Source organism: Diachasmimorpha longicaudata, chromosome 6 (assembly GCF_034640455.1).
Source record: "Diachasmimorpha longicaudata isolate KC_UGA_2023 chromosome 6, iyDiaLong2, whole genome shotgun sequence".
NCBI lineage: Eukaryota > Metazoa > Arthropoda > Insecta > Hymenoptera > Braconidae > Diachasmimorpha > Diachasmimorpha longicaudata.
In genome coordinates, this window is record NC_087230.1 from 580,203 (window position 1) to 593,036 (window position 12,834).

Here is a 12,834-nt window from a genome sequence, read left to right on the forward strand (position 1 = left end):
CTGAGCCTCTACTTTGGTCTATCCTCTTTGGCTCATTGACTGGCAGGCATTCGAGTGCGCCGACGCAAAGGAATGGGACTAATGCGCAGGCGCAAGCGAAGCGCATGCGTAGGGCGTGAGCTGAGCGCGGGAGTACACGAGAAATTACAAACTGTAATTTCTGCCTACACTACACATATAGCGAATATTGTTGTAGAATGCTTGTTTTATTAAGGTATACATATATTTCAAGAGTCGTGCAGCATTTGTTATTTATCGAGGTTATATAGTGTTTCTAAGTGTTCAAGGTTATATAGAGCAGTGAGAAGTGGTATTAAATAGTCTAAAAAATATTAATCAGAGCTGTACATCATGCCTAAATCTGATGCTCAGTTGTGGAAGGAATACAGAGATCGACTGCGTTCAAACAATAAACTAAATAAAGTGAAGAAAATCCCGAAAACCCGTCTTGAACGTGTCCGGGAATACCGAGCAAGGAAGAGGGCTATCAATTTACAACCACCCCTGAACCCTTCATTGGTAGACGAAATCGAACAGACCAATAATTTGGGCGATGGTAATGAGCCTTCCGCAACGTTAAACGCTGCAAATAGAATTTTCCACGGTATGTTTGTTCCACGGGTTGATGCAGACATCCCAGGGCCATCAGCAAGAGAGAATGACGTAAGAAGCATAACCATAAACCCTAACCTCCCTTACAAAGACTTCACTTAATTTAAGAATATACATAAAGAATTTGATGAAAAATTGAAGAATAATTCTTTCGCTTTTCCTTGCTACATCTGTGATCGATTGTGGTTCCAAGAGGATTCGAGAGCTCCACCCAATCAACTGTGACGTACTTTCGAAGGCTCGCGGAGCCCTCCGTCCATCCGCCCGCCCTCTGGCACCAGACCGCCCCTCGAAACAAATCAGAAAAATTCGTTAGGCGCCAGGTCATTAAAACGGAATGACCACCGTACACAAAACACTCCTCCGCTCTCAGCTTCAATAACTCCGGCAGCTCGGTTCGTTGAGATTCAATTAATCAAAAGCTGAAAGGGGGATGCAACTGGGACTTTTTAAAACAAAAAGAAACAACGCAATTGTCAAAATGATCGGGGATCACAATGTTTAATGAATAAAAGAAAATAAAGAAAATACTCGATACAATAAAAAAAATCAATTAGATAAATCCCCGGAAATCGATCAAGCGTTATCACACACAAGTTTGACTTATACGGTACTGTCACTGGTGTCCAATTAAAATCAAGTAAGACTCTTCTGAAGTCAGCCAACAAGGAAAATCAAATCACAGAGATTAAACGGTCAACTGAGTCATAAATAAATACTGAATGAACAACCGCGGTCCAAGACGCAGGTTGCTATAGTCCGAAACATAAAACATAATTTAAATCAAACAACGGAGTCACAAAACTCCATTGCTGTCGGAAAAGTCAGATAAATGAATCAGGATCTAAACGTTATAATATTGTCAAAATAATCCAGTGATTCGGAACAGTACCGCGAAAATCGATAAGTCTGCGTGACCTCGAACAAACAAAATTCCAATCAATAAATACACAATAATCCAGAGGTCACGCGACCTTGAAATTATCAAAATCAAACTAGAATTCGATGGCGAGAGATTGATGAGTTTGCGACACAAATCATCACACAGAAGTCGCAAGACTCATCCCCGACAGTTACTTAACGAAACTCCACTAAAACTAACTTTCAAACAATCTGCCGAGCGAGAGAGAGAACTCAAAAATCGCTGAGAGAAGTGGCCAGAGATCCCCAGACAGAATAATTCAACTAACGGTCCGCAGAACCCAGGTGTACGTAACACCGACAAAACCGGGATCTCTGCCCACAGTCTTTAACAAATTCTCCAAAATACAAAAGAAATGGCCACCACGCTCACCCGAAACCTCCACGACGTCCTCAAATCCGTCCAACATGCTCCACGGCCTCAAAACGAATACTCGGGTGAAATGGCGGCCTTCGCACCACAAAAAAAAATAATGGACCACAGGTCCGCTCTCGATCTCCACCAAACAGGAAGTGATTTCCCTCGCCACGTGAAAATCCGCAACAGGTCGGTAACATGGTGATTTCAGGTGATTATGAGGGGGGGGGGGGTGATAATCGTCATTTCCCACCAATCCCCCACGACCAGCCATGCGCAACAGGCCCATTAATTATAGCGCATGTGCCATCAACTACAACTAGGCTCAATTAACCACATCATCCGTGCGTTAATTACTACCCATGAGACTAGTAACCCTACTGATTAACGTAGTCCTATATTCCGATTAATCGCGAGACCTCGTGCTCTGGTGAGACGTCACTTCCGTGTTAATTAATAGCTGGATTGTGGCTCCCTCATCGACCACATTGCAAATCCAGTCATCAGCCAAAATCCGGAGTTTGCCGACCACTGCGTCACTTCCGGGCACCTGCCCCCGGGATCGTCGCTCCACTGTCGGCCAACCAATCCGCTCCTTCATCCTCTCAGGTATCCTGGCGACTACCGCCATCTCCCAGCTTCTCCAGGACCCTCGATGACGTCCTCCGTGAGAACGCGGTGGCGCGTCATTTGAATCCAAAACAAAAAAATAAATAATACGAATACCTCAGCTCATCACTATCCCCTCGAACTCTCGCCATCGAAGGTGACTTCCCGTCTGGTGGAGGTCTCTAAAATCGCGCAACGGTCGCGGACCAGTAACTGGTAAAATACCACGTTACACAACATAGTGAGATTTCAGACACAATTGCACCAACAATGAATAGAGATGAAATGAAAATTTGCTACACCTGCCTTCGAAAACTCAACGCTTATTCGATCCCAATATTGTCAGTATATAATGGCTTCCCATGTGTACAAATACCTGCCCATCTTCCACCCCTTCATTCGGTATCAGAAAGACTGATATCACGGAGAATTACATTCATGCAAATACGGCGATTACGGCATGGACATGGACAATATGGAATATACAGGGTCCCCTTTATCTTATTGCGAAAGGTGCACCGGCGTATTTGGGGGGTGGTTTGGAACCGAAAAGTCCTTTTCCACTTTTCGCCCCGACGCACCCCTATCGAGATATGGGGGTGAAAAGAGCGGCCAATGGGGCGCGAGCTTTGCGCGGCTGTACGTCCGTGTGCCGCGGGTAAGCGGTGTGCGTGCTTCCCCTTCTCCACGGACGGACGTTCCATTCCGCTAGTGAGAGGAAGAGAGGGGGGGGGAGATATTTCTCTCTCAATCATTGCCAATTTCAAGACAAACCTTGGGGGGGGAGTAGAGGGGGTGATTAAATTACATAATTAATGTTTAAAATTGTCGAAATAATAATAAACACGTTAAATAATAAACGCGATTTCTTGATTATCAAAGAATCAAATTGTCTACAACAAATGTCTTATGGCGGGTCCCGTAAATCCATTTGTTTATGTAATAATTGGATGTAAAATTTAAACAACAATCCGCGATTAATTATTAAACTAAGACATCTACGCGATTTTTCGATAAGATCATTAATGTGTAAAATTGAATTTTTGGCAAAAAAACCGTCTTGACAAAATGTTGTAAACCGATTTGTTTACAGGATAATTGGCAAAACGTGTTTTTTGGTGGAAAAATTCTGAAAATCGCGGGCATCCCCCTTGGCGTTCCAAAGCTAATTATTTAAATGTTAATTATCTCATTATGCAATAGCCCTACAGTGTTTTGTCAAGAGATCTTTTTTATTGTAAATTTAATTTACAACAAGAAAGGTCTCTTGACAAAATGCTGTAAAAGAGCCTATTATCGAGATAATTAATGATAAACAATCGCGGGCAAATTTCAGAGGGGATAGCTCGCGATTTTCGCGGAATCCGGAGCAATAACCGCGTTATCTTGATTATCACGTAAACAAATGGATTTACGGCCTTTTGTCACAAGACATTTTTTGCAGAGAATAAAATTATCTACAATAAATGTCTCCTGGTGGAATCCCTTAAATCCATTTGTTTATTGAATAATTGGATTTGAATTTTAAACAATAATCCGCGATTAATTATCAAATTAAGACATCTACGCGATTTTTCGATAAGATCATTAATGTTTAAAATTGCATTTCTGGCAATAAAGCCGTCTTGACAAAATGTTGTAAACCCATTTGTTTACAAGATAATTGGCAAAACGGGTTTTTTGTTGGAAAAATTCGGAAAATCGTGGGCATCCCCCTTGGCGTTCCAAAGCTAATTATTTAAATGTTAATTATCTCATTATGCAATAGCCCTACAGTGTTTTGTCAAGAGATCTTTTTTATTGTAAATTTAATTTACAACAAGAAAGGTCCCCTGACAAAATGCTGTAAAAGAGCCTCTTATCGAGATAATTAATAAATAATCGCGGTCGGAATTCCGAGGGGATAGCTCGCGATTTTCGCGGAATCCGGAGCAATAACCGCGTTTTCTTGATTATCAACTAAACAAATGGATTTACGGCCTTTTGTCACAAGACATTTTTTGCAGAGAATCCAATTTTCTACAATAAATGTCTTCTGGTGGAATCCCGTCAATTCATTTGTTTATGGAATAATTGGCTTTAAAATTTAAACAACAATCCGCGATTAATTATTAAACTAAGACATCTACGCGATTTTTCGATAAAATCATTAATGTGTAAAATTGAATTTTTGGCAAAAAAACCGTCTTGACAAAATGTTGTAAACCGATTTGTTTACAGGATAATTGGCAAAACGTGTTTTTTGGTGGAAAAATTCTGAAAATCGCGGGCATCCCCCTTGGCGTTCCAAAGCTAATTATTTAAATGTTAATTATCTCATTACGCAATAGCCCTACGGGGTTTTGTCAGAAGATCTTTTTTATTGTAAATTTAATTTACAACAAGAAAGGTCTCTTGACAAAATCCTGTAAAAGAGCCTCTTATCGAGATAATTAATAATAAACAATCGCGGTCGGAATTCCGAGGGGATAGCTCGCGATTTTCGCGGAATGGGGTGCAATAAAGGTAATCGAGGCCTACTGTGACCCCTCAAATTTTTTTTTTATTATAAAATTCTTTTGATCCAGGATGGGGAAAGGGAAAAAGAGAGTACTCTCACGTTAGATTCTTGTCGTGGCCCTGAAAAGGGCCGATTTTTTTTTGGTGAACTATAAGTAGTTCTCAAAATGTGCACCTCCAGCGGCGATGCACAGTCGGGCCCGTTGAAGTAGATTGCTCCGCATTCGCTCCAGTTCACCAGGAGTGATAGTTGCAACTGCAGCGTGCAGCAGTGCAACCATTTCCTCCTGATTCGCGGGGTGATGAGCGTGGACGCGCGACTCCAGAGTACCCCACAAGAAAAAATCGAGTGGGGTAAGATCTGGAGATCGTGGGGGCCACGCAACGGGCGGTTGGCGGTGTCCGGCCCTGTCGCGGTCGTTCCGGTTCCCGATCCAACGCTGGGGAAACCATTCATTCAGCTGCTGGACCACCGGAACGCAGGTATGGGCTGGTGCTCCGTCATGCTGGAACCACACATCTCGGGAATCCGGGCCATCACCAACTATCCCCGGAAGATGCTCCTGGAGAAACCCCAAATAGTTCCCACCCTGCAATAACAAAAAGGTAAATATTTGCAGTCCAACAAGAAAAGCAGTATTGGCAATGGGGCATACTTACGTCCAGACGTCCTGGAAGATGATGAATGTGGACTTCATCGCCCAGGATTCCTCCCCAGATATTCAACGTTCCCCAGCGATATTGGAACTTTGAACTTCTTGCGAGTCGGGGGTTGTCAACCGCCCAATGATGCTCATTGTGCTGGTTGACGATGCCCTTCTTCGCAAAAAGTTTTTCGTCCGTCCATAACATGTTCCTGAGGAAGTCTGGCTCTTCACTTCTGTCGAGGAGCCATCGACAGAAGGCCACACGCTTCGGGAGGTCCTCCGGCTTCAAGTCCTGGACCGGGGTAAATTTCCACGGGCGAAAGCCTTCCTCCCGTAAAACTCGTTCGACCCTGCTCTCTCCAACTCCCAGTGAAGCCGCGATGCTGCTAATGGATTGTTCGGGATCCTCCTCCACGGCCTCCAGGATCGCCTCCTCCACGCGAACCCCAGCAGCATGTCTCGGACGCCCTACCCCCCCATATCGCGGGAGAATATTGCCTTCCCGAAGACGTTGGAGGGCGTCTCGGAATGTACGTGGATCAGGTACCATTCGTTGAGGGTACTGTTCCGCGTACAACCGTGCTGCTTGCGAGCCATTACCCCTCGCAACACCATAGATGGACACCATATCCGCATATTCCACAGCAGTGTACTTCACCATTATGCTATCAATCACTTTCACCACACTGCAGTTTCTTATCACCAATTTCAGAACACTAATTCGAGTACAGAGCAAGAATGCGTAAGATCCAACTCTGTCTTCAAAGAGGTTTTTCGGGATACTGACGCATTGGAAAAATTGGTGGAGAAGCTTCCCCTCTCCAATAGGAAAATAATAATTTTTATTGCTGAAAATGGCCGGTTCCTCTCCATTGGCTTGTTCCTCTCGTTCCATTGTTCCAACGTCAGCATATGGGAAATTTGGACTTCAACCTCCCACATTAACAATCCATACGGCTGGTGGGAAAACCCTTTTTTTGCTCACACCAAAGGGTCAAGTCGTAAAGCTGTGCGACACAGCGTCCCTTCCACATCGGCTTTTACAACAGCTAGGTAGCCCAATCACTTAGGAAACTCACATTTAAAAGGGTCCCTAGCTGTTTGCTGCTTTTTTTGCGTTTATTGCCCCCATTCGGGGAAAATCGCGAGCCATTACCAAAAAAAATTGGGCCCTCTTCAGGGCCCCCAGAATAATCTGACGTGAGAGTACTCTCTTTTTCCCTTTCCCCATCCTGGATCAAAAGAATTTTATAATAAAAAAAAATTTGAGGGGTCACAGTAGGCCTCGTTTACCTTTATTGCACCCCATTCCGCGAAAATCGCGAGCTATCCCCTCGGAATTCCGACCGCGATTGTTTATTATTAATTATCTCGATAAGAGGCTCGTTTACAGCATTTTGTCAAGAAACCTTTCTTGTTGTAAATTAAATTTACAATAAAAAAGATCTCTTGACAAAACACTGTAGGGCTATTGCATAATGAGATAATTAACATTTAAATAATTAGCTTTGGAACGCCAAGGGGGATGCCCACGATTTTCCGAATTTTTCCAACAAAAAACCCGTTTTGCCAATTATCTTGTAAACAAATGGGTTTACAACATTTTGTCAAGACGGCTTTTTTGCCAGAAATGCAATTTTAAACATTAATGATCTTATCGAAAAATCGCGTAGATGTCTTAATTTGATAATTAATCGCGGATTATTGTTTAAAATTCAAATCCAATTATTCAATAAACAAATGGATTTACGGGATTCCACCAGGAGACATTTATTGTAGATAATTTTATTCTCTGCAAAAAATGTCTTGTGACAAAAGGCCGTAAATCCATTTGTTTACGTGATAATCAAGATAACGCGGTTATTGCTCCGGATTCCGCGAAAATCGCGAGCTATCCCCTCTGAAATTTGCCCGCGATTGTTTATCATTAATTATCTCGATAATAGGCTCTTTTACAGCATTTTGCCAAGAGACCTTTCTTGTTGTAAATTAAATTTACAATAAAAAAGGTCTCTTGACAAAACACTGTAGGGCTATTGCATAATGAGATAATTAACATTTAAATAATTAGCTTTGGAACGCCAAGGGGGATGCCCGCGATTTTCAGAATTTTTCCACCAAAAAACACGTTTTGCCAATTATCCTGTAAACAAATCGGTTTACAACATTTTGTCAAGACGGTTTTTTTGCCAAAAATTCAATTTTACACATTAATGATCTTATCGAAAAATCGCGTAGATGTCTTAGTTTAATAATTAATCGCGGATTGTTGTTTAAATTTTACATCCAATTATTACATAAACAAATGGATTTACGGGACCCGCCATAAGACATTTGTTGTAGACAATTTGATTCTTTGATAATCAAGAAATCGCGTTTATGATTTAACGTGTTTATTATTATTTCGACAATTTTAAACATTAATTATGTAATTTAATCACCCCCTCTACTCCCCCCCCAAGGTTTGTCTTGAAATTGGCAATGATTGAGAGAGAAATATCTCCCCCCCCCTCTCTTCCTCTCACTAGCGGAATGGAACGTCCGTCCGTGGAGAAGGGGAAGCACGCACACCGCTTACCCGCGGCACACGGACGTACAGCCGCGCAAAGCTCGCGCCCCATTGGCCGGTCTTTTCACCCCCATATCTCGATAGGGGTGCGTCGGGGCGAAAAGTGGAAAAGGACTTTTCGGTTCCAAACCACCCCCCAAACACGCCGGTGCACCTTTCGCAATAAGATAAAGGGGACCCTGTATGGATAGATCATCAATGTTCCAGTTGAAGTGAATATAATGGTGAAACATCTTCCACGACATCTTGATGACGATCATTGCATCAATGTACACATTAAGAAAAAGAAAATTCACAAGTCCAGCCATTTGAGTGGTCTCATCAACAAGAGAACAATTAAGGCTTGGCTGCAGTATCGAACCGCAGAATTAACGATATCGTAAAATTTATACATAGAGCATTATTGGCATATACTCCCTCTGGCGCAGCAGAATTAGAAGAAGATTTGAACACTATGCCCATGATTTTAAGTGGTAATTTTAATAAAAATTTTGCCTTGAAAGAAGCTCAACGACTTGTACAATTTTTAGAAAGTAAATTTTATCTAAAAATGAATAATAATCCCAAAGACTCAACAACCAGATCAGGCACTACAATCGATGCAATTTTCTCAAGATATTTAAATAATTTACAATCCCGAGTTTTCATTTTATATTTGTCAGATCACAAACCAATTGTATCTTTTCTTGAACATGAAAGTATAGAAGTGAATGACTAAATTTTTTATAAATGGCGGCGAAAACGTCAACTAACTTTTTTTTCATTTACCTAACACCTTTAGAAATTCCCGAATAATGAATAGTGGCTTCGGTTATCGGGGAAATAATTTTATCTCATAAAACTTGCTGGCTAGGGTGTGTATTTTCATTTCAAGTGCCCATCGAGATCCATGAAGTTTCACTTCTATCGCCTAGCTTTCTAGGCTGATAATTTTTATTTCATGGCACAATTCTCTTGGCCGAAATTTGGATAGGAAAAATAATCCCCTGAATACCACTCGAGCTTCAAAATTATAGAATATTTCCCTTTAGGTTCCCTGCATATAAATGAAGTCGTCAAGTTTTTCAGGAATCAGGATTCAGGATTTATTCAGGATTTTTTAGCCTGAAAAATTTGACTCCTTCATTTGTTTGCAACGAATCTATCGGGAAATATTCTATAATTTTGAAGGTCGAGTGGTATTCAGGGGATTATTTTTCCTATCCAAATTTCGGCCAAGAGAATTGTGCCATGACATGAAAAGAGGTTTATTTGGTTAGGTGTCGTTTGTTTATCAAAATTATCAAAAAATTATCGCTGATATTCGAGGTAGGCTATACAAAATATCAAAAAATGGTGCAATTCTATTGGCTGAAATTTGGGTGGGAAAAATAATCAGTAGTAATACCCTAAGACCTTCAAAATTATCGGATATGTCCCTAGAGTTTCGTTGCGCAGCAACGAGAGGGATAAGTTTTGCAGGTTAAAAATCCCGAGCGTTTTGCTGCCAAACTTATCGCGATCGGTGCCACGCAGGGAAACTGAAGGGAAATGTCCGATTCATTTTGAAGGTCGAGGGCTATTTTACTGGATAATTTTTTTCATTCCAATGTCAAGCAATTAAATGTGTGGCATTTCACGTCATATGGTATGGTTTTTCACTGGTAGTTGTGGCTTCCAACCTATATTTTCTGTCTGCACAAAATGCAGAGAATTGTTTCCAAATTGTGGCTTTTCTCTTCACCGTGTTATTAGGAACATTTTTTCAAAGTTTTTAATGAATTATGTCCAATGATTCTCCTCCAAATCGGCTCATGTCGAGGTAAAGTCTTTGCACTTGATTTTTTCTAATGATAGTTTTGGGGTTTGAAACGCGTACAAATTGTTTATCGGATATTTTCATTGCTTAGCAACAAACAGGGAAATATCCGAAAAATATCCAAGAAAAACCGTTTTACTTCTACCACGTAATGGGAAATGCCACCATTTGATTGGTTGAAATTGACAAAAAGAATCACAAAAAATTCAAAAAAAATTTTTTCACAATCTCTGGCTAAGAAGTTTCACTTCTGTCGTGCATTAATTTGATACACATATTTTGTCCGGAATGAATATCTCATCACTATCTGTGTATTTATCAACACATATGCGTTCATTTTCTGGTAAAATTGAGGCTTTTGTCGTCCCTTATACGATTTGCGATTCGCAAGATAGTTTTCTAGTCGCTCTAAATCAAGGCCTCCGAAGTTTTTAGCCAGTTTTACTGTTGCGATGTCTTTTAAGGAATGACAACAAACGCGTCACTCGAATTGAACAAAAAATCGGTATTGGAGGTTGCATGATAAGAGCGAGGGTACCACACAACACGAAAGCCGCGGAAGTGGGGCTATGTGCCACGCCGCGGCCGAACTCCTTACGGTGGGGATAATGTGTGACGGTTATAGGTCTATGATGTGCATCGTGGGGGTTTCTGCTCCCCTCTCTTATCTGTAGCGCTATGAAACGCGTACTGCTCGCGGTGCATTTTAGTCAGTCGACCCGATTTAGTGATGCTGAACCGCAGGTGGTACTATCCCAATTTATATCTTTGGAGAGATCGGAGACAAAGCAAATTTCTGTCGGTTTACAACTTACGTGTTGCGGTCAATTCGTTCCCGTTGTACAAATGATGGGAGTAGTAAGTGGGCACGATTGACGAATTTATTCCAAGAATTCCCCCCCCCCTGCCCCCCTTTTTTCCAGACGTGTCCGATCAGGTGTTCCCTTTGTCGGCATGTCCTTTGAAGAGGACGTCGACGCTCCGGGGTGGCCCCCTGAGGTGAGGGTCCCCAAAAAAATGTTTTTTGTTCGACAGGAAGTGGGTGGTAAGGGTCACGTGATTGAAAAGGGGGGGGGGGGAGTGGGTGACGTGGGAAATGTGGGTATATATGTGGAAAATGAAATAAATATATAATACATAATTTATTGATTATACAAATCATTTATTCAGAAATTATACTTGTATGAGGGGTGGTACATAATATTCGGGATTTAAAAAATAGTAGTCATCAAAATTATTATTAATATTATTATTAAATTGAACAACCAGTGAAGCACAGCAATGCAGTACTGCCCACAAACATCAGACGATATATCTTGGAGTCTTCTCTGGCTCCATTCATAAACATTGCAATTTCGCTTAAGGCGCTGAGAGATTTTTGTATCGAAGGGTGGCATTCCGAAGCTGTCGAAATAGATTCCTCGCCTATTTGAACCGAGGTAAACGGCAACCCAGTGACTTATTGCCTGATTGTGGTGGTCGGTGGTGATGATGATAGCACAGTGGCGGGGCCATGTCCAGGGGACACGGTGGGCAGGGTAGATACCTCCAATGAATGCATCTGTATGCGATAATACCTCCAGGAGCTCAAGTGTATTCATAGAACGACGGTAATCCGGGAAATTAACGTGGGTCTCGTTCAGCAGGCTGGATGCAACTTATGCAATCTTCTGCTGCGCGTACATTAAGTAGTCTTGCATTTTCATCCACTGTAGTCGACAATAACCTGCCGTGTGGAATCAATTGCTAGCAAATTGTCATATTCGGCGTACAACAGGCAATTTACATTCTGCTCTGTAGCTCCATTGAAGCGAACTTCAATGCGAATACTTCCACTATTTACCAGATTCTAATCGCCAGCGGAACTTGCAGATAAATCAGGAGCCAGATCGAACGCGAAGAAGCAAAATCCATCGGACTAGGCCGGACGAGAGATGCTATTTCCATGGTCGCTGAAATGTGTTCCAGTACCAGCAAATAGGGCGTTGAATGCCTCCACATCTAGGCAGACGCCAGAGGTGGAACTTCGCTGCAGAGGTTTTGTAGGTACTTGACGTCCATCGACATTCAGCCATAAAAAGTTTATCCCAAAATATTGAAGGTTGAAGGGATCCTTCTTCCTCGATCCGTTGAAACTGGAATTTTCAACAAATCCCAGTATGATTCTTTTAGGTAGCTGCCCCAAAATCGCATTGTCTATTGTCTCTCCCATAATCCTCCTATGGAGAACAAAAGATTTGACCTCCACCCGTGTCAAAGGATATTTGGCAGTTGTCTTTGCAAGCGTTTTAGCGTGAGCTATCGAAAGTCCAGGGCTGAGTTTCACACGGCAAACTATTAAGGAGGCTTCTTCTATATGCACCTTAAAATTCAGGACACTATCGTCCATAACACAATAGTAATCCTTTGCACGCATAAGACGAACGCGTAGCTCTACGCCATTCAGCAAAAATCATCTTGATTGAACACGTCACAATGTAAATGTCCCAATAGATCAAATGTTTTTCCACCTTTAGGAAATGCCTGACGTGCCGCTAGCCCATTGTTGGTTCTCGCATCGCCCACCGCTACAGCAGTAGAATCCATTGCACCATAGCTATTCGTAGCCCAAGGTGACTTTGAATCTGTTCCATAGTTCAGTAATGTTTCAATGTATGCTCTATAGGCATACAGATTATTTGGAGGCGTAACAACTTTTTGGTTAAAATATACATCCACTTGATTAGACATTGAATGTAAAAAATTATTCACAGGACCAACAGAGTCGTCTAGAGCAGCAGCGCCATCGGGTTTTTAGGATTCTGGCGCGAACTTTGATCAT

General features: G+C 41.9%; 2 protein-coding genes across 2 annotated transcripts; both read right to left on the bottom strand.

Annotated features, from left to right (window-relative positions):
- Positions 1 to 5,079: 5,079 nt before the first annotated feature.
- Positions 5,080 to 6,998, bottom strand: LOC135163392 (uncharacterized). Its single transcript, XM_064122791.1, has 2 exons — positions 5,660 to 6,998; positions 5,080 to 5,589 (listed from the first exon to the last, which is right to left on the bottom strand). Exons 1-2 carry the CDS (start codon positions 6,539 to 6,541, stop codon positions 5,149 to 5,151), a joined length of 1,323 nt encoding a protein of 440 aa, XP_063978861.1. The 5' UTR covers positions 6,542 to 6,998; the 3' UTR covers positions 5,080 to 5,148.
- Positions 6,999 to 11,715: 4,717 nt separating this feature from the next.
- Positions 11,716 to 12,834, bottom strand: LOC135163521 (uncharacterized protein F54H12.2-like). Its single transcript, XM_064122999.1, has 4 exons — positions 12,765 to 12,834; positions 12,524 to 12,706; positions 11,985 to 12,446; positions 11,716 to 11,828 (listed from the first exon to the last, which is right to left on the bottom strand). Exons 1-4 carry the CDS (start codon positions 12,832 to 12,834, stop codon positions 11,716 to 11,718), a joined length of 828 nt encoding a protein of 275 aa, XP_063979069.1.